Below are 18610 nucleotides of genomic sequence, written 5' to 3' on the forward strand. Positions count from 1 at the left end.
GTTTATGCTAGAGTGTCCTTGTGAGGAAGAACTCATTTGTGGACAAATAAGATTGGTAAACAGCTCTTCCTTTTATAGAAAAACTGTCTATTGAAATTGAATATGAATCCATCTTTATATGGCAAAGTAAGAGTTTTTTATAAATTACATTTTACTAGACACGGTCTCACTCCTGAAATCTTTCTTTGATTGTTTTATTCGTTAATTTAATTTTTAAAATTAGGTTTTTTAAAATATGGAGATGGAGTTTCACTATGTTGTCCAAGCTGGAATACAGTGACTCTTCACAGGTACCATCCCACTACTCATCAGCATGAGAGTTTTACTGACTCCATTTGCAACCTGGGACAGTTTACCCCTTGTTTTACTTTTTAAATTTGGCAACTTTAAAATCTTTCATCAGGATTCTGACCATTTATTCTCTAGCTACTAGTTCTAATAAAAAAAATAATTTGACTTGTCTAGAAGTTATTGTGAGACTAGCAGTTAATAACTGCAACAATAAAGTTTTAAGTGATGAAATGATATTAGTCAGGTGCTTAAAATCAGGTTGACAACTATTCCCAATAATTTCCCTCAGGGACAATACTATTTATTAGAAACAATTAATAAATGTAAGGACAGTAATGTTGGGTCTTTCAGTACTAATTTGGTTTTTCAGTTGAAGCAAGTATCTGCTAAAAGAAATGTCTCACATATTAATATAACTGCTGGTAAGAATGCCTGTTCCACTCAAAAGATTCTGAAAAGATTTGAAAGATAAGTTGTAATAGACAAACATTAACACAGTAAAGAAAAAATAGCAAATTTTGTGGAGTGGAAATTCAAATGGAATTATAGGGATTGATATTTCTGCCTGGAGTAGTAAACCACGGAATTCCTAAACTCAGAAGTTAATCAGATAATTATATTGTGCTATGGAGGTTAATGCTATGTCCATTATTTGATTATTAAGTGAAATTCTATCCACCATCTTTTCATGTATGCCAGTAAAATTGAACTCCTCAGCCCTATTTTAAAATCTAAATACTATCTAACAAAATTCTAGAACCTTGCCTTCAAAATTAACAAAAAGAATTTCAGGAAGAGATGAAGATGCCCCCTTTCCTCTCGAGCTCTTTCTCTATCATAAAATTAGCTTTCTAAACCAAAATGAATGCTTGTGAATATTCACAGCTGTAAACCACTTATTCTATTTTCTGATAGTATAAATCCTATCTTGCAGGTATATATTAAACAAAGAGGTCTTGCAAAAGTTAAAAACAAAAACAAAAACAAAAACAAAAAACAAACTTAGAATGGTTGCCATGTCCTGTGGAAATAATCTCTAAAAGAAACATGCTATTCTGATGGGTTGTTTTAGCTGACAATTTGTTGCTCTGCTAACAAAGTTTTAAGAAACATCTCAGTATTTCTAAACAGAATAAATACTTGTAAGATTTTTCTGTCATTCAGAGGCAAATTATTGACATTTTTGTTTTCTTCCAAATGCATGATAAGGAAAAAGGAAAGCCTATAACTCTACTAGAATTCTTATTTTAACAGAGATGGAAAGCTTTATTTTACTTCAATTTAAAGTAGGAAACCTTGTTTTCTGTGGCTTTTCTCTGTTAAGATCCCATTTGTTATACAAAGGTGAATTTTGTTAAAATAATTAGAAGAAAATTAACAAATTATTACTTACCTCTTCTATATTCCTCTACTCCCCACACTTGTTTAAGCATGACTTTGACATACATTATGCTGGTCATTCCATCACTAATTATGAATACATATAAATATCTTGTTTATGCATATTACCAGTCATGATTACACAATTCTTTTTAACTTGTATAACAACTAGTACAGAATCATTTCTGAAGCACACATGACTCTGAATTGTTAGACATTATTTTAACTAAAATCTTATTTTCTGGGGGAAGGAAAAACTAAACCTCTTTCTTATATTAAAACTCTTCAAGTGTGTGTTTTCATTTCATTACTTTTTCTTATCTATTTAATTCTGAGCTCTTTTTTCTAGCTTATTCTTGGTCTCTTCTTTAGTACTCTAGTTATCCTATTACAGGTACTAAATATTCTCTATTTTTGGTTAAAGATATCCAGAACAGAAAGGCTTCCTTTCATCTTTCACTAAGAGTTACCTGTTAACCATGAGACTTACCTGGCATCCTTAATGATGTGGGTCATCTCAGCACAGCTCACATACATGCACAGACACATGAATGCATTGCATGTGTGTACACCACATACATGCATCATTTAAAATAAAAATAATATACATACTCCTTGAATTTGTGCTGTATCTATGGCTAATATTGCTGTCAAGCTTCCTGTGCTGTTTTCCTTTTCATCAAACCAGGCAATATCCTAGAGAAAAGGAGAATTAACATACGGTTGTCAAAAACCTTTTTTTTTTCTCTGACTTGTGATTTTTCTGCTGTAAGTCAGAAAATATTTACCTGCCTCCTCACTCACAGGTACTTAATTATTATAAAATACTATGGATCAAATGACTTTTGCTTCTTTTTTCATGAAGATCTGTCTTTATATATAAACTGAAGAACTTAAGCCCAAGAACTTGGACTCATTACTCATTACTGTATTGTATAATAATCAATGTTAAATTAAAATGGTCATTTTAAACCATCAAGTGATTTATAATTTTACTCCATAAGTTATTTGTGAAGAGCAGACACAATTCAAAAGTAAGGCAATGAAGGCTACAGCAGTGGCTCACACCTGTAATTCCAACAATTTGGGAGGCCAAGGTGGGAGGATTGAGTCTAGGGGTTCAAGACCAGCCTGGCCAACATGGTGAAACTCTGTCTCTACAAAAAACGCAAACATTAACTGGGCCTGATGGTGTGTACCTGTAGTCCCAGCTGCTTGGGAGGCTGAGGTGGGAGGATTGCTTGAGCCTGGGAGGCAGAGATTGCACCACTGCACTCCAGCTTGGATGCCGGAGTGAGACCCTGTCTCACACACATACACACACACACACACACACACACACACACACACACACACACACACAAAAGTAAGGCAATAAACAACACAATTTAGAAATATTTTCAAAACTTTCTACCTAAACTAACTAATGATAAAACATTTATCTCCTTCTCTTTAGGGGCCACATAATAAAGATTTTCCCTGATGCTTCACATTACCTCCTAGAACTTACATCAGTGGGCCTTGTGAGAAGCTAAAAGGGCAGAAGGCTGTGAAACCCTTGAAGTTAAGAGGTATGCAATCTAAAGAAGGAGTCAGATCAAAAGTATAAGCAATAAAAGCATAATGTAATAACCAATTTTATTTTCAACAGCAAGTGGAGACAGCACATCTTAGCGCTTCTCAGCCTGAGGAATTCTGATTTCCTCTTATAGCTATGGATTGTTTCCTCACACTCACTGGAACCACTTGTATCGCTTGTAGATTAAAACCAGGTGGAAACTGTCTCTGAGAGATGGTTTATTTTTAGTGAGTAAAGAACAAAAAAAATCTTGGCTTATTGCAACCCAGCCAGGGCTCTGAGGTCCAGGTAACAGGCAAAACAAAGGCATAGCAGGTTGAGGGCTGTGCCTTAATCATGCACATCATATGTTAGATGAAAACTTTTATGGAGGAATGTGGTAGAAGTCAGGCATGATCGCACCACCCTGAGCCCCACTGTGTTGGGAAGGTGTCTCCATGAGCTTTGGGTTCTAGATGCCCAAAGAGCATCCTGTGGAGATTACAGTCTGCACCGGACAGTAGCCACTTTGAAAGCACAATCCCAGGCAAGATCCTAACATACTGTGAATACACAGCAGCAACAATAAGAAACACAATACCACTGAACTGAAAGACATTACCTGCTTTTTATTGTGTACTCTCTCCCCAAAATTAAGATATTTTATATATTTTCTAATTGGCTCTAGATTTCAACATGACATGGAATGCACAGATAATTTTAAGATACAGTATAAGGTAAAAAATATGAAAAGAATTTATTATTGAATATTACATTCCTGATTCCATAGTAACTTGCTGTAAAACACCATGCATAGGTACATATGTGATTAATCTTAGTCATTATCTGATGTTCAGTTGGCAAGATGTCTGAAATTGCTTTTTGTCAAGATAGCAATTGTGTACTCCAGGGATTGTTTTCCAGTACAGGCAATATATGTGAAAACATTTAGGGAGGCCAAGACGGGCGGATCACGAGGTCAGGAGATCGAGACCATCCTGGCTAACATGGTGAAACCCCACCTCCACTAAAAATACAAAAAAAAAAAAAAAATTAGCCAGGTGTGGTGGTGGGTGCCTGTAGTCCCAGCTACTCGGGAGGCTGAGGCAGGAGAATGGTGTGAACCCAGGAGGCAGAGCTTGCAGTGAGCCAAGATCGCGCCACTGCACTCCAGTCTGGGTGACAGAGCAAGACTCCGTCTCAAAAAAAAAAAAAAAAGAAAACATTTAGCAGTGTTTCTGGTACTTAGGTGGTGAGTAAAAATTAGCTTGCATCCTCTCTTCCTGAAAGGAATATAATTATAAGAAAGGCCACCACTTTTGATACCAGTAGATATCCAGTTTTTTTCTGCCAATAGTTCTACTTGAAATAAAAAGCAATAAAACCATCATAAGTGCTTGGCATGTATTCCCTCATTTAATCATCACAACAACTCTATGAGATAGATAAGATGATTACCCACATTTTAGAAGTAAAAATACTAAGGCACTTAGAGGTACTTAGAGATTAAGTAATGTGTCCAAGGCCACATAGCTGGCAGGTGCTGAGGCCAGGATTTGAACCGCAGCAACCAGAGGCCAGAGTTTTTATTTTCAATTTTTTTTGGATTTGCTTTTATTAAAGATGGACTTTATGCTAAGTGTATGGTGTACCTTAAGATATTGCCTGACACAGTGTTAGCAAGCAATTAAAAAACGAAACTACCATAACATAAAGATAATAGCTGTAGTTTGGGGGAGAAATGAGGTTACATTTAAAGTCATGGAACTCATTACTTAAAAAGAATTTCTGGCTGGGCACAGTGGCTCATGCCTGTAATCCCAGCACTTTGGCAGGCTGAGGTGGGCAGATCACTCGAGGTCAGGAGTTTGAGACCAGCCTGGCCAACATGGTGAAACTCCATCTCTACTAAAAATACAAAAGAATTAGCCAGGTGTGATGGTGTGTGCCTGTAACCCCAGCTACTTGGGAGGTTGAAGCAGTAGAATTGCTTGAACCCAGGAGGCAGAGCTTGCAGTGAGCCAAGATCACACCATTGCACTCCAGCCTGGAGCAAGACTCCATCTCAAATAAATAAATAAATAAATAAATAAATAAATCCATTAAATGTAATACTAATTGTTTAGTTAGGCTCAATGAATATTTTTTGTTAAAAAAACATTTTTTTTTTAACTTTCAAGTTCAAGAGTACATGTGTAGATTTGTGATACAGGTAAACTTGTGTCATGAGGGTTTGTTGTACAAATTATTTAAGTTGTTAATCAATTATCTTGTTCTGCCTGTCGTCTGACTGAAGAATTACAGCTGAGTTTCATGACCTGTTTCTCATGCTCCAGGACTGATTACCTCAGGTCCTTTTGGAATTAGCTTAGGTAAATTTTGAAGCCCCTAGTGATCACCATCAATGCTATCATAATTTAAAGAACCGCAAGAAGCCTTAGCCAATCTAATTTAGAGGGAAATGGGGAAAAATAAACTTCTTACATGCTCAAAAACTCAATAGCTCTATAGATAATTATTTATCATTAAGAAATGTAAACTTAGCTTTGAAACACAATGAACAATGAATTATTCAGTGATCGAAGTCAGCAACACTTAGAACATTCTTTTCAACAGGAAGAATCTAAAGTAATCACATAAAATATGGATTTTGTGTCTACAAAAATACCACACCTGTTTCTATACATGCCTCTACCTCAAATGAGGTTTAACAATGGTTATAAAAAGCACTGCAAGTCTCAGCATGGTTGTTAAATTTTAAAAAGTCTTATCTTATGACAAAAATCAGGTAATAAGAGTTAGATAAAACTGCACACTAGGAACTTCCCTTACTATAGACAAAGCAAAATTGTGAAGATGCTTACAAAGAAAGGGTGAAATATACTAGTCTTCTTTTTCTCCAATTTTGAAAAGTAAAGCTAAGAATCAAAAGGCGTGCTGAAGGAGGAAGAAGGAAACACAACTTATGGGGATATTTAATAACGTGCTAAGTGGCTTAGACTTTCTGCGCAAGTCTTTGTTAAGTATGTGCATGATATTTTAAAACCCAGAGTTTATGGCTGATAGTTTGAAGCATCCTTATGAGCAGAAGCTACTTTATCCAAAAATGTTACAGTCTTAATGTTCACATGGCTAATGCTAGACGGAGGATTAATGTCCAGTATTAACCATCAAAATACTAGATTAACCACAGTTTCTCTCATTAAACTGGCTCATGGCCTTGAGATTCCTCCACTAAAAGCTTTCTGTGGACAGAAAGGAAGTTCAAAGTATGCTTGGAAAAATTAAAATTTATATTCTTTATATTCTTCTGTATAAAAACAAACATCTAGGCATTCAGGAAACATTTTCAAAAGTTTCTAGAAATTTAAAATAAATGTATTTGAATGGTGAAAAAGATAAATTTTTAAAACATAACAAAAATGAACAGAAATTGTCAACAAATGTGAAATATAGTGTTAGTTAATTAAAGTCTCAACTTACTTCATGGAAGACATAAAGTATTCATAAAGTAAAAAATAATAATGTACTAGTTTAACATGAGAGGTATGTGCTGGCATCAAATTGATTTATGATCCTATAAGTAGACTTTTGTTTTTCTGGATTAAGAAGTGTCTTCAAATGTGGAACAAGAAGCAGAGATGGGACCTTTTTGAACAGAAGGTGTAAGGTCACTGATTGCTTTAGAGCATCGTGTTGCCGTGGGAAACCTCCGACTTGCTTCTCTGCATTTTGTATCTTGTAGCTCCCTAACAGTACAGTTGTTGCATGGCAGCCTTCAGAGTACTGCTCCTAAAAGTCATAAGACTTTAAAATGGGTTTTGACGACTCAGTTGGAGTGACAGTAACTCTATTTCTGAAAAGAAATCACCTTGGCAGGAAGCTATTTGCTCCTGCCTGGTGAGCTTTCCTGACAGAAAGTGAGGTGAAGGGCTACTAATGATTACTGGCTTTCAGGGTAACCCAATCCATTTTAGCCTCGTGAAAGAAGTTTAGAGGTGCCAGTCTGAGACATTCCTTCCATTTGCCCCCAAGACTCACTTCTCAAGATTATTACTTGATCCACCTATTTTTAGTTATTTCACAGAGGTGACTGATTATCTGCATGAGGCAGGCAGACCTGGCAGCTAGACCGATGTTATCTGAGTTCAGGACTCTTCTGATAAAGGCAGAGAGATTGGCTGCTTTAAGAAGTGTAGAGTCAAAAAACTTAAGCTATGTGCATGGATTAGAACCAGAGAAATTAACAACTTCTTTTCTGATACATTCCCAAGATATTGTAGCTCTTACTTCTCCTTTTTAATTTGGCCTTTGATTCCATCATTCATTAAAAGAAAGACTTGTCAAGACGAATGCAAGGAACAATGAGTAGATCCTACGTTCTTTTCTATAAGCTGTATTTTTTAACATCACACTTTTGGACTTGCTTCTTTTAGAAAAATATAAGACTTCTGACATCAAATTTTTGCTGCTCAGAACAAAAAGAGTATGCCTTCAAAGAAAGATTATGTCAAAAATTGACTCGAGACAGCATTAAAGCTAGAATGTTTTACAATAAATTTTAAATTAAATAAGAAAAATTCAACTTAACACTGACCTGATATAACATGGCTTTGAAGGCCAAGTGTCTTAATCTCATGGTTAAAATTTCCCCTGCTCTGCCATAAAATAATCCCTGAAAAACAAACAAACAAAAATCTACATTCTTTTCCTTTGTAACATTTAGTTGATATATTTTTAACTTAAATAGAATGGCAACAAAAAGTAATCATGCTCAGGCTTGTTTAATTTATTAAAAGCTTACCTGCATGAAATAACTGACAAAGCAAATGACACCCAAAATGACAAATATCATTGAATACATTTCTGCATCATGCTTTAATGTGGTTTTATCCTTGTTTCCAAACATCTGAAAAGGAACAGATTTTTATCAGATATTTGGGGGAAAAGATAAAAGAAGCAGAAAAAGTGAAAATTTCTGTATATCAAGAGTTTTAAAATACATTTCTTTCTTTCTTTTTTTTTTTTTTCCTTTTTTGAGACAGAATCTTGCTCTGTCGCCCAGGCTGGAGTGCAGTGTCATGATCTCAATCTCGGCTCACTGCAACCTTTGCCTCCCAGGTTCAAGCGATTCTCATACTTCAGCCTCCTGAGTAGCTGGGATTACAGGCGTGCACCACCACACTCAGCTAATTTTTATATTTTTAGTAGAGATGGGGTTTCACCATATTGGGCAGGCTGGTCTTGAACTCTTGACCTCAACTGATCCGGCTGCCCCAGCGTCCCAAAGTATTGGGATTATAGGCGTGAGCCATTGCACCAGGCTTAAAATAAATTTCAACGTAAAAATAAAACCATACACACATTTCTGTGGAACAAAGTACACCATGATGCTATCATCTGCATTCATTGTCTATGACAAAAAATAACTTGCTTTGAATTCTCTTAAACTATGTAAATATGAGATCTGAAAAATGAGTCATCTATCTGCTATCATTATCACAGTGTATTTCCCAAGAAACCACCAGTTTGTTTGAATTATTATTTTGAATAATTTTGGATCACTTAAGTTTCTTAGTATTCTTCTAGTTAAGTAGTACCTGCAAGGTGAGGCTTCTTAATGTGCCCCTAGAATTGTTCTTAAAAATTAGTAATTATACATACACAGGCATTTATATTGATAGTATAGCTGTGCAAATTAGGGAGACTAAAATTCCAGGCTAGAACTTTAGTTAACATTGAAAAGTAAGCATGGATCTTGTAAGATCTTTAAACCCACCAACTGCCCTGAGTCCTTTAGCACAATTCCAAACTCTTGTTATTTCTTCTCCCTGAGCTGGCTGGTAAGAAAAGAAATTGCAACCGTTCCCACTAGTTGAAAGGAAAGTAGTTGTATTTGCCTATTTTATTTTTTCAGTGTTTTGGAATGCTGATCCAGCACTGGAGTCAAAATTAGAAAACAAAGCAATTTCTTCACTGATTGCCCAGTCAACAAGGCCCAGCCACACACTTTACAATAGATGCTGGCTTATCTCCTGGGAACATTAATTAACCTTCCTATTATGGACCCCACACCAGGGGCAGCCCACTAAAAGTCCCAAATTTCCCCTTGTGGATCAGACTGCTATAAGCTTGTTCTCTCAGGTCATACTTTCTTTAAATTGCTAAAGTATTAACAAATTTGTTTTACTTACGGTTATAATTTTTGCAAAGATGATGGAAAATACTGGATGAACAGTTCCATTTAGAACAGAAGCCAATGTCCCCAGAACCACAAAAGGCCATTCAGACTTGTTTAACTTTAAAATTTTTAATAGAGAGACTTCAGGAAGACTTATCTAAAAATAAAATGTGTTTGTTAAAAATGTCAGTTTGTGTGCATAATAGAATCTAGGGAAGTTAGTCCATCATAAACAGAATTATAATGTATAACATCAAATATAACAGAGAGCAGGGTAGAAAATATTTTTCTTAAAAAAATTCACCGCCCATATTGTTAATGATGACCCTAAAGCATAAAATAAAAGAAGCTTTGCCAAAAGTGACTATTTGTGCAATATCACTCTTTGGCATTTCACTCAGTTGCTATCATTTAAAAAGTACAATTAACTCACATGTAATTGTCAAGGGTCACAAAAGAAATGATAGGTGTATTTTTCTTTACTCTTGTTAAACTGGATGGAATATTGTACTACGGGATAAGAAAAAATCTAGGCAGAAGCTAAGAAAAGAAAATGCAGAAGGTAAAGGTTTCATTACGATCTCAAACTTGAAAGTTGGAAAGTTTCATGATGTATTTACAGAAACATTTTCCTAATACCTTCGCTTGTTTTGGGGTTCTTATTTACAAGCAAAATATTGCAATATCTGAGCACATTATTTAAACTCACCAAGCCTGTCTCCTCATTTCTCCAAGGGGAATGGTATCAGTTCCTATCTTGTAGGATTATTTGTACAATTAAGCTTTATTCAGTACATTGGCATTCCCTGTATTTGCAAACAATGAACACCCAATAAATGCTAGCAGCCATTGCTGTTTCTGATGTTATTACAGAGGAGGGATTATATTACACAAAATTTCAGGTTTTATACAGAGAAAGCACAATGCAAGTAGTCATTCTGGCTCTGCCAGCCCTTCCTAGGATACGTGGAAGGTGACAAGGGGAGGTAGTGGTCACAGTGGTCAGAGGATAAATAATACAATAACCATCTCTCTTTGCTCTTGTCTGCAATAAGTAGTGTATTTATTTCAGACTCTTAAAAATTCTTGTGTACAGCTTTGTGGTGAGTAATTTTTCTGAGTAGGGAAGTAGACAGTGAGTTCTTTGGTATTTCATTCATTAAAACTTCCTCATGGCATTCACTCTTTATGAACCTAATAACCAGAGAATTCCTCAAGAAAGACTATAAAACAGTTTATAATTCTTGTTCTATTGTCAGTCTGGCCACTATAATGCAGACTATTGTTTGGACAACAGAACTTTGAAATTCTGATGCCTTTAAAGTCCATTTTCAGGCTGGCTAACCCACATTTATATTGGGTTACTTAATAATTTGATTGTATCCATCATCTTTTCTGCTGAAGTTTTCTAAAGCTCATCATCAAAAAGGGCACAACATTTCAGTTAGGTCACTATTCAAAAGAATATACAGAAATTAAGTTGCACACTAACTCTTTATCAGGCACTGAGCATGGAGCTAAGTGCTTTACAAAATTACCTTATTTTGTAAGGAAATTAAGGTTTAGCATGTCCCAGGGCACCAGTAAATTGCAGAGCCAGGAAATTAGGAGGGCTATCTTCCTCCTATAGAATGATCTACATTACATAGGTAATTTAAAGACGTTCTTTTGCCTCTGGGAAAATACACAATAAAAGATTAAAAATGGTATCATTTAAATGGTGTTGTCAAGATAGAAAAGAATTAAATAAGATAAAAACAAAACAAAAATTTTGGTAAAATAATAAAATAGGCTGTGTTACTTAAATATGAGACAGGTTATACATGTATTAAAGTAATCTGATACAAAAACATAAAATTATAGACATAAAGAGATATAACATAAGTGTTAAAAAGTTAAAAATGATACCTAAAATATTTTAAATTTCATTTGATGCAATTTAGAGCTTTCTTGAGTTATAGTTTTCATATAACAAAGTGCACATATTTGCAATATATAATTTGATAAATTTGAACACAACTACACACTCATGAAAACATAAAAAAAGTCAAGATAATAAACATATCCATTAACCCTAGAAGTTTTCTCCTGCTTTTTTATCATCCCTCTCTCCACACTTCTTAGTTACCAGTCCTCTTCCTCCCTTCCTCCTGCAACTACTGATATGCTTTCAGTCACTACAGATTAGTTTGCATTTTTAGAACATTATATAAATGAAATAATACATTATCTACTCCTTTTCAGATAGCTTATTTTGCTCAACATACTTATTTTGACATTTATCTATGCTGCTGCATAAATCAGCATATCATTTCTTTTTATTGCTGCATAGTATTTCATTGTATGGCTATCTCACAAATTATTTATCCATCTACCTGTTGATATAAATTTGAGTGGTTCCCACTTTTAGACTATTACACATGAAACTGCTATGAACATTCATATACAAGGCTTTGTGTGTACATATACTTTCATTTCTCTTGAGCAAATATCTAGAAATGAAATGGCTGGATCATTTAGTAGGTGGATGTTTCACTTTTAAAGAAACTGACAAATTGTTTTCCAAAGTAGCTTTAGCATTTTATACTCCCACCAGTTAAATAAGCTCCAGTTGTGCCCCACCATCACCAATATTTGGCACAGTCGGCCTTTTTAGATTTAACCATTCTAACAGGTGCATAGTGATTTCTCATTGTGATCTTCTTTTGCATTTCTGTAATGACTAACCACATTGGGCGTTTTTTGTGTGCTTATTTCCAATCTGCTCATCTTCTTTAGCAAAATGCCTATTCAAATCTTTTGCCGACATTTAATTGGGTTGTTTGTATTTTTATTATTGCGCTTTGGGAATTCTTTATATTTTTTGGATACAAGTCGTGATCAGATATGTGATTTACAAATATTTTCCCCTAGTTTATGGTCTATCCTTTTCATTTTCTTTAAAGTGTTTTACAGATAATGAAGTTCTTGATTTTGGTAATGTCTGACTTATCAATTTTTTTCATTTATAAATTATGCATTTGTTGTTATATTTAGGAAATCTTTGCTTAACACAAAGTCATGAAGTTTTTAAATTGCATTTTCTTATAGAAGTTTTATTATTTTAGGTTTTACAGTAAGGGTTTTAATCTATTTTGAGGTAATTTTCATCTGTGGTTTGAGGTATGGGTTGTGGTTATTTTGTCTATAGACATATAATTGATCCGAATCATTTTTTGAAAAAAAATTTTAATTGAATTGCCTTTGAACTTGTGTTGAAAAGCAACTGACCACTTATATGTGGGACTACTTCTCAACTCTCTTTTCTGTTCCATTGATCTATTTGTCTATTTGTATGCCAATGAAATGTTTTGATTACTATAGTTCTATAGGTAATTGAAATGAGAATTAGTAATTAGCTTTATATAGTAGTTGAAACAGAATTGAAATCAGGTAGTATCCCTCTTCCAACTTTGTTCTTTTTTAAAAAAATTTATTTGACTATTTTGGCTATCTGCATTTCCATGTGAATTCAATTTGGGGAGAAAGAACATCTTAACTATATTGAATTTTCTTGTTCACTCACATTGAAAATATCTTTTAATTTATTTAGTCTATTTTTCTCGGTAATTTTTCTTTATAATATTTTACAGATTTCAGTGTGTGGATTTTATAATTTCTTATCACATTTATTCCCAATAATTTACTATTTTGGTACTCTTGTACATAAAATTATTTTTTTAATTTTAACTTCCCACTTTCCATTTGTAGTATATAGAATTGGGGTTGATTTTAGTATATTGTCACGTATTCTACAACCTTGCTAAACTTTATTAGTTTTAGTATGTGTGTGTGTGTGTGTGTGTGTGTGTATGTGTAGATTCCATAAGATTGTTTGCATAAGTGATCATGCCATCTGTGAATAAAGACACTCCTACATATCCCTTTCCTACCTGGATGCTTTTATTTTCTTGCCTTATTGAACAGGCCAGAACTTCCAGTAGAATGTTCAATAGATGTAGTGTATGCCCTTGCCTTGTTCTTGATCTTAATCTTTCACCAGTTAGTATGTTAGCTGTTGTTTATTGTAGCTGCCTTTTATCAGGTTGAAGGAATTTCTTTTAATTCTTTGCTTGCTGAGAGTTATCAGAAATGGATGGTGTATTTTATCAAATGGGTTTTCTGCATTGATTGAGATAATTGGTTTTTTCTTTTTAATTTTTTTAATTAGGAGAATTACATTAATTTCTGAATGTTAAACCAACTTTTCACTTCTTAGAACAATCCTGCTTGGTGATGACATATTATTCTTTTTCTATATTGTTGGATTAGATTTGTTAAATTTTGTTAAGAATTCTTTCATCTATGTTTATGGCTGATATTTGTCTATAATTTTATTTTTTAAATCTCATTGTCTAATTTTGATATCAGAGTAATGATGTTGGTCTAATAGAACAAGAACTTCTTCCTTATCACTTTTTTATTAATAGGATTCATCAGTAAAGCCATATGGCTTGATTTTTTTTTTTTTAGGGAAAAAAGAATTTAACTACAGATTTAATTTTTTAAAAATAAATGTAAGAATATTCAAACTATCAATTTATTCTTGAGTGGGCTTTGATAGTTTGTAAACTTTAGGGAATTTGCTCATTTCATCTGAGTTGTAGAATTTGTTTGCCTAAATGTTTTAATAAGATTATTTTATTCATCTTTAAATATATGTAGAATCTGTAGTGATGTCAGCTCTTTCATTCTTGATGTTGGCAGTTTGTATCTTCTTTTTTTTCTTGCTCAATGAGTTCAATATTGATGTTCCCAGAGAACCAACTTTGGATTTGATTGATTTTTCTTTATTATTTTCTTCCTTCTGGTTTCTTAAGGTGGAAACTTAGTATATTAATTTGAGATTTTTAGATAGTATAGGTGTTTAGTGGTACAGATTTCTTCCTCAGTATCACTTTAAGCTTCCTACACATTTTGATATGTTCAGTGTTCATATCCAGATTTCCATCTAGTATCACTTTCCTTCTGCCCAAATGACTTCCTTTAATATTTCTTGTAGTATAGGTGTGCTGGTAGTGAATTATTTTAACATTTTATTTACAAAAATGTCTCAATTTTGCCTTCATTTTTATTAGGCATTTTTCTGTAAATAGCATTCTAATTTGAGGTGCTTTTTTTTTTTCTTTCAGTGCTTTAAAAATATTGCTCCATTATCTTCTTGTTTGCATTATTTCTAATGAGAAGTTTGTAGCTTTCTTGTCTTTTCCCTCATCTATATTGTGTCAATTTCTCTGGATGCTTTAGTAGTTTTCTCCTTAACACTGGTTTTAAGCAGTTTGATTATGATATACCTAGGTATAGGATTTCTTATGTTTCTTATACTTAGAATTTATTGAGCTTCTTGAATCTGTGGATTTTAAGTTTTCATCAAATTGGCAAATTTTTAAAGCATTATTTCTTCAATGGTTTGGACTTCCTTTGGGGACATATGTACATATTAATACAGTTATAATAAATGCTTAATGTCTCTACTAACTCTACTAAGTGTGCCATTTCTGGGTCTATTTCTATTGATTGATTTTTCTCTTCATTTTGGGTACATTTTTTTCTGCTTTTTTGCTTGCCTGGTGATTTTTGAATGGATGCCAGACATTGTAAATTTTATACTTTTGGGGACTAAATATTTTTGAATTCTTGTATATGTTATTGAGTCTTGTTCTGGAACACATTTAAATTACTTGGAAACAGTGTAATCCTTTTGAGGCTTGCTATTAGAATTTGTTAGTTAGGTTTAGTGCAGAGTTTAGTCTAGGACTAATTATTTTACCCTCTGAGGCAATATCTTTCTTAACGCTTAACCGAGTATCTCATGAATTTAAAGATTTTCTATAATAGTTAGTTTAATAAGAACTTTTCTTGGCCCTGTGTGAGTTCTAAGAATTGCTCCTTCTAATCTTTTCTGGTAGATATATACCCTACCTCTGGTAGTTTCCTTAATAAATACACTGATCAGTAGTCAGATGAAGACTCAAGGGAGAACCTCTGCAGATTTTTGGACTTCTCTCTTTCTGAAAAGTTCTCTCCTCTCCAGTTCTTTGCTCTGAAACCTCTGGCAACTTTGGCCTCCTTCAACTCTTAGCTCTGTCTTCTGAACTCAAAGTCTGCTGGGTTTCAGGAGGCAGAGGTTGCAGTGAGCCGAGGTTGCGACATTGCACTCTAGCCTGAGCATCAAGAGCAAAACTCTGTCTCCAAAAAAAAAAGTCCATTGGGTTTTGTCTGTGTTTTCCCTCTCAGCTCCGAGGCCTGAAAACTACTCAGACCTTAAACTGGTTTAATGACAAGTTTCAACTCATTTATTTCTCCTTCCACAGAGATCACTATCCTATTTTGCCTGATGTCCAATGTCAGAAACTATTATTTCACATATTTTGTTCAGTTTCTTAGTTGTATCAAGCAGGAAAGTAAATCTACTCCCTGTTAATCTATCTTGGTTGAAAGTGTGAAAATCTCTAATTTTATGTGATTTTCATGGCAATTAACACAAATGATCTCTTCCTTTTTCTGTACCACTTTTCTTACTTGGTGTCTATGATACCACACTCTCCTGGCTTTCCTCTTATTTTGCCAGCCATTTGTTAGAATCCTTTCACTAGGGACTTTTTCTTTCCAACTCTAAATGGTGCCGGGTCCTGAGTCTCATTCCAATGTCCTACTCTTTTAGCCATCTATATTTTATTTCTCCGCTGACAGCTTTAGTGAGACCAATCAAGTTCATTTTTCAGCCACTATCATCTCCTCTCCGTTCTGCTTTCCCTCATCTTAGTCTGGCCCCCACACACTGTTCTCCAAATTGTAGCCACATGGAGTAAATCAGACCATGTGCCCTTCTGAATAAGACCCTCTAATGCAACAGTGCTTCACCTGTTTTAGTTCATGGACTCCTTTGGAAGACTGGTGAAGTCTATGGACTCCTTCCCTGAAGAAATGTTTAAATGTACTAAATGATACATAGGACTCCAAGAAAGCCCATCCCATTGAAACTTCGTATTCAAAATACTTAACAAGTAACCCAAAGTTTTGATACAGTTATGAATGTGCTTCATTTATTAGAACATAACATAAGAACTAATAGTGATGAGTGTAGAGATATTTTAAGTTATCCATAAGTATAATGTGATATGAAAATTTCTGTGATATTCATTGGTGACATCACAGATACTGGTAATACTATTGTAGCTTGTTGCTTAGATTCACGAAGCAGATGTTACATTTCTATCAAGGGTTAGTGGGGGAAAATAAGTTGTGATTTTTTTATTCATTCAGGTTGATGGGCTCTGAAGTCTATTCAGAAATTCCTTGTAGGTCATGAACCACTGGTTAAAAACTCCTGAAGGTTTTTTGTTAGAGGAAGAATAGAATCCAAATTTGTCATGATGGCCCAAGAGGCCATGCATGATCCGGTCCCTGAGTGTCCCACACACCTTTCTGCCTACCCCTGTCCTCCTTAGTCATTGTGACCCCCAACTCCAGACCCTCATGCTCGCTGTGACCTTGTTTGAAATATTACCATCCCTGTCCTGGTCATTGACTTATTGCCTCTTTGATCCAAATGCACTTTTTTGTCTGATAAATATTTCTCTTTTACAGTGGGCAAGAGGTTAAGCCCTGTCAGTAGAGGGTGCAGCAAAGACATTGCAGGAGGAGATATTTCTTCCTGTTCTTTCCAGTGCTCATTGGGAAAGCTCCTACAGGGTGAGTTTTTCTCCTCTGCCCTGCCTGCATAGGTTTTCAGAGGCAGGTGCCTGCAGAGTGCAGCTTTCTCTTCTGTGTGGCCGCCGGTTGCTTTCCCCAGCTCTTGGCTTAGGGTATGGAGGCATAACTATGAGCACAGGCCTGGGTCTCGGCCAGGTCACTAATGGCTGCACCCTCCCACTTGCAGAAGTGCCCTAGACTCCTGCAGATGACAACCTTGGCCAGCTTCTTGTTCCAATAGTGCCCAGTGGCCAGCAGTTTCCCCAGCACCTGGTAGGTTCTGAAGCTCAGCCCCATCCTGTGGAAGGCCTCCCTTGGCACCCTTGAGGGCAAGGCCCCACGAGCAAGGTACCACAGCAACTTCTCTGCCATCCAGTGAGCCATAACTGTGCCCTTTCCATTGAGATCTGACTCTTTGCCTTGCTGGAGAGAACAAAGGGATCTTCTATGGGTGCTGTATTTCACTCCAGGGGTAGTGGTTGCTTCTTTTATCTGCTACTTCTGTATTCTCTAGAGGTATCTTAACTTTCACTACCCAACTCCCCATACTACAATCTCCTCTTAATGATTCATTATACTAAACTTTCTCTGTCATTGTGTGCTTTCTGTTTCCTGACTGGATCTAGACTAATAGAACTCCCATTAACTCTGTTCTAAAATACTGCTCCATTTCTTTTTCATTTCATTATTGATCTTTGTTTATTTTATTTTATTTTGTTTTTTAGTTTGTTTTTTGAGACAGGGTCTCACTCTGTCGCCCAGGCTGGAGTGCAGTGGTGTGATCTTGGTTCACTGCAACCTTTGCCTCCCCAATTCAAGTGATTCTCCTGCCTCAGCCTCTCAAGTAGCTGGGATTACAGGCATGTGCCATCACACCCAGCTAATTTTTTATATTTTTAGTAGAGACAAGGTTTCACCATGTTGGTCAGCTGCTGTTGAACTCCTGACCTCAAGTGATCTGCCCGCCTTGACTTCCCAAAGTGCTGGGATTACAGCTGTGAACTACTCACCCAGCCTATTTATTTTATTTTTATTTATTTCAGAGATGGGTTCTTGCTCTGTTGCTCAGGCTGGGGTACAGTGGCATGATCATAGCTCACTGCAGCCTTGAACTCTTAAGCTCAAGCGATCCTCCTGCCTCAACCTCTCTTGTAGCTATTATTATAGACATGTCACTGTCCCCAGTTCATTATTGATTATTACAGTCTCTTCACTTCCTTGTTTATTTTTCACTGGATTACCACGGTCTTAAAGAGTCCCTTAAAAATATGGCCATTGAGCCAATCCTAGCTTATTTCGGTTCTTGGTTGTAGTACCGTGTATCTGTTTCCTGCCTCCCCAGGCTCACAGATTTTTATAAGCTTTAGCTCCAGGCATTGGCTAACCACGTTTTTCTGCCTACTTTTCAGAGCAGGTCTGTGACTATTGTCCAGCTCACCACTTTGTGCTTTTGCTCTAGTTCTGGT

At 35.4% G+C, this 18610-nt stretch overlaps 1 protein-coding gene across 1 annotated transcript in view; it reads right to left on the minus strand.

Annotated features, from left to right (window-relative positions):
• ABCB5 (ATP binding cassette subfamily B member 5) overlaps nt 1–18610 on the minus strand; it is a 126290-nt gene that overhangs the window by 45901 nt on the left and 61779 nt on the right. Inside the window, exons 16-19 of the mRNA XM_015133897.3 lie at nt 9424–9567; nt 8034–8138; nt 7827–7904; nt 2284–2367 (exon numbers count right to left, since the gene is read on the minus strand). Of these exons, the coding sequence (XP_014989383.2) occupies nt 2284–2367; nt 7827–7904; nt 8034–8138; nt 9424–9567 (411 nt within the window). The remainder of the gene's footprint in view (nt 1–2283; nt 2368–7826; nt 7905–8033; nt 8139–9423; nt 9568–18610) is intronic.

The sequence above is a fragment of the Macaca mulatta genome, chromosome 3 (genome assembly GCF_049350105.2).
Source record: "Macaca mulatta isolate MMU2019108-1 chromosome 3, T2T-MMU8v2.0, whole genome shotgun sequence".
In the NCBI taxonomy this organism is placed as follows: Eukaryota; Metazoa; Chordata; class Mammalia; order Primates; family Cercopithecidae; genus Macaca; species Macaca mulatta.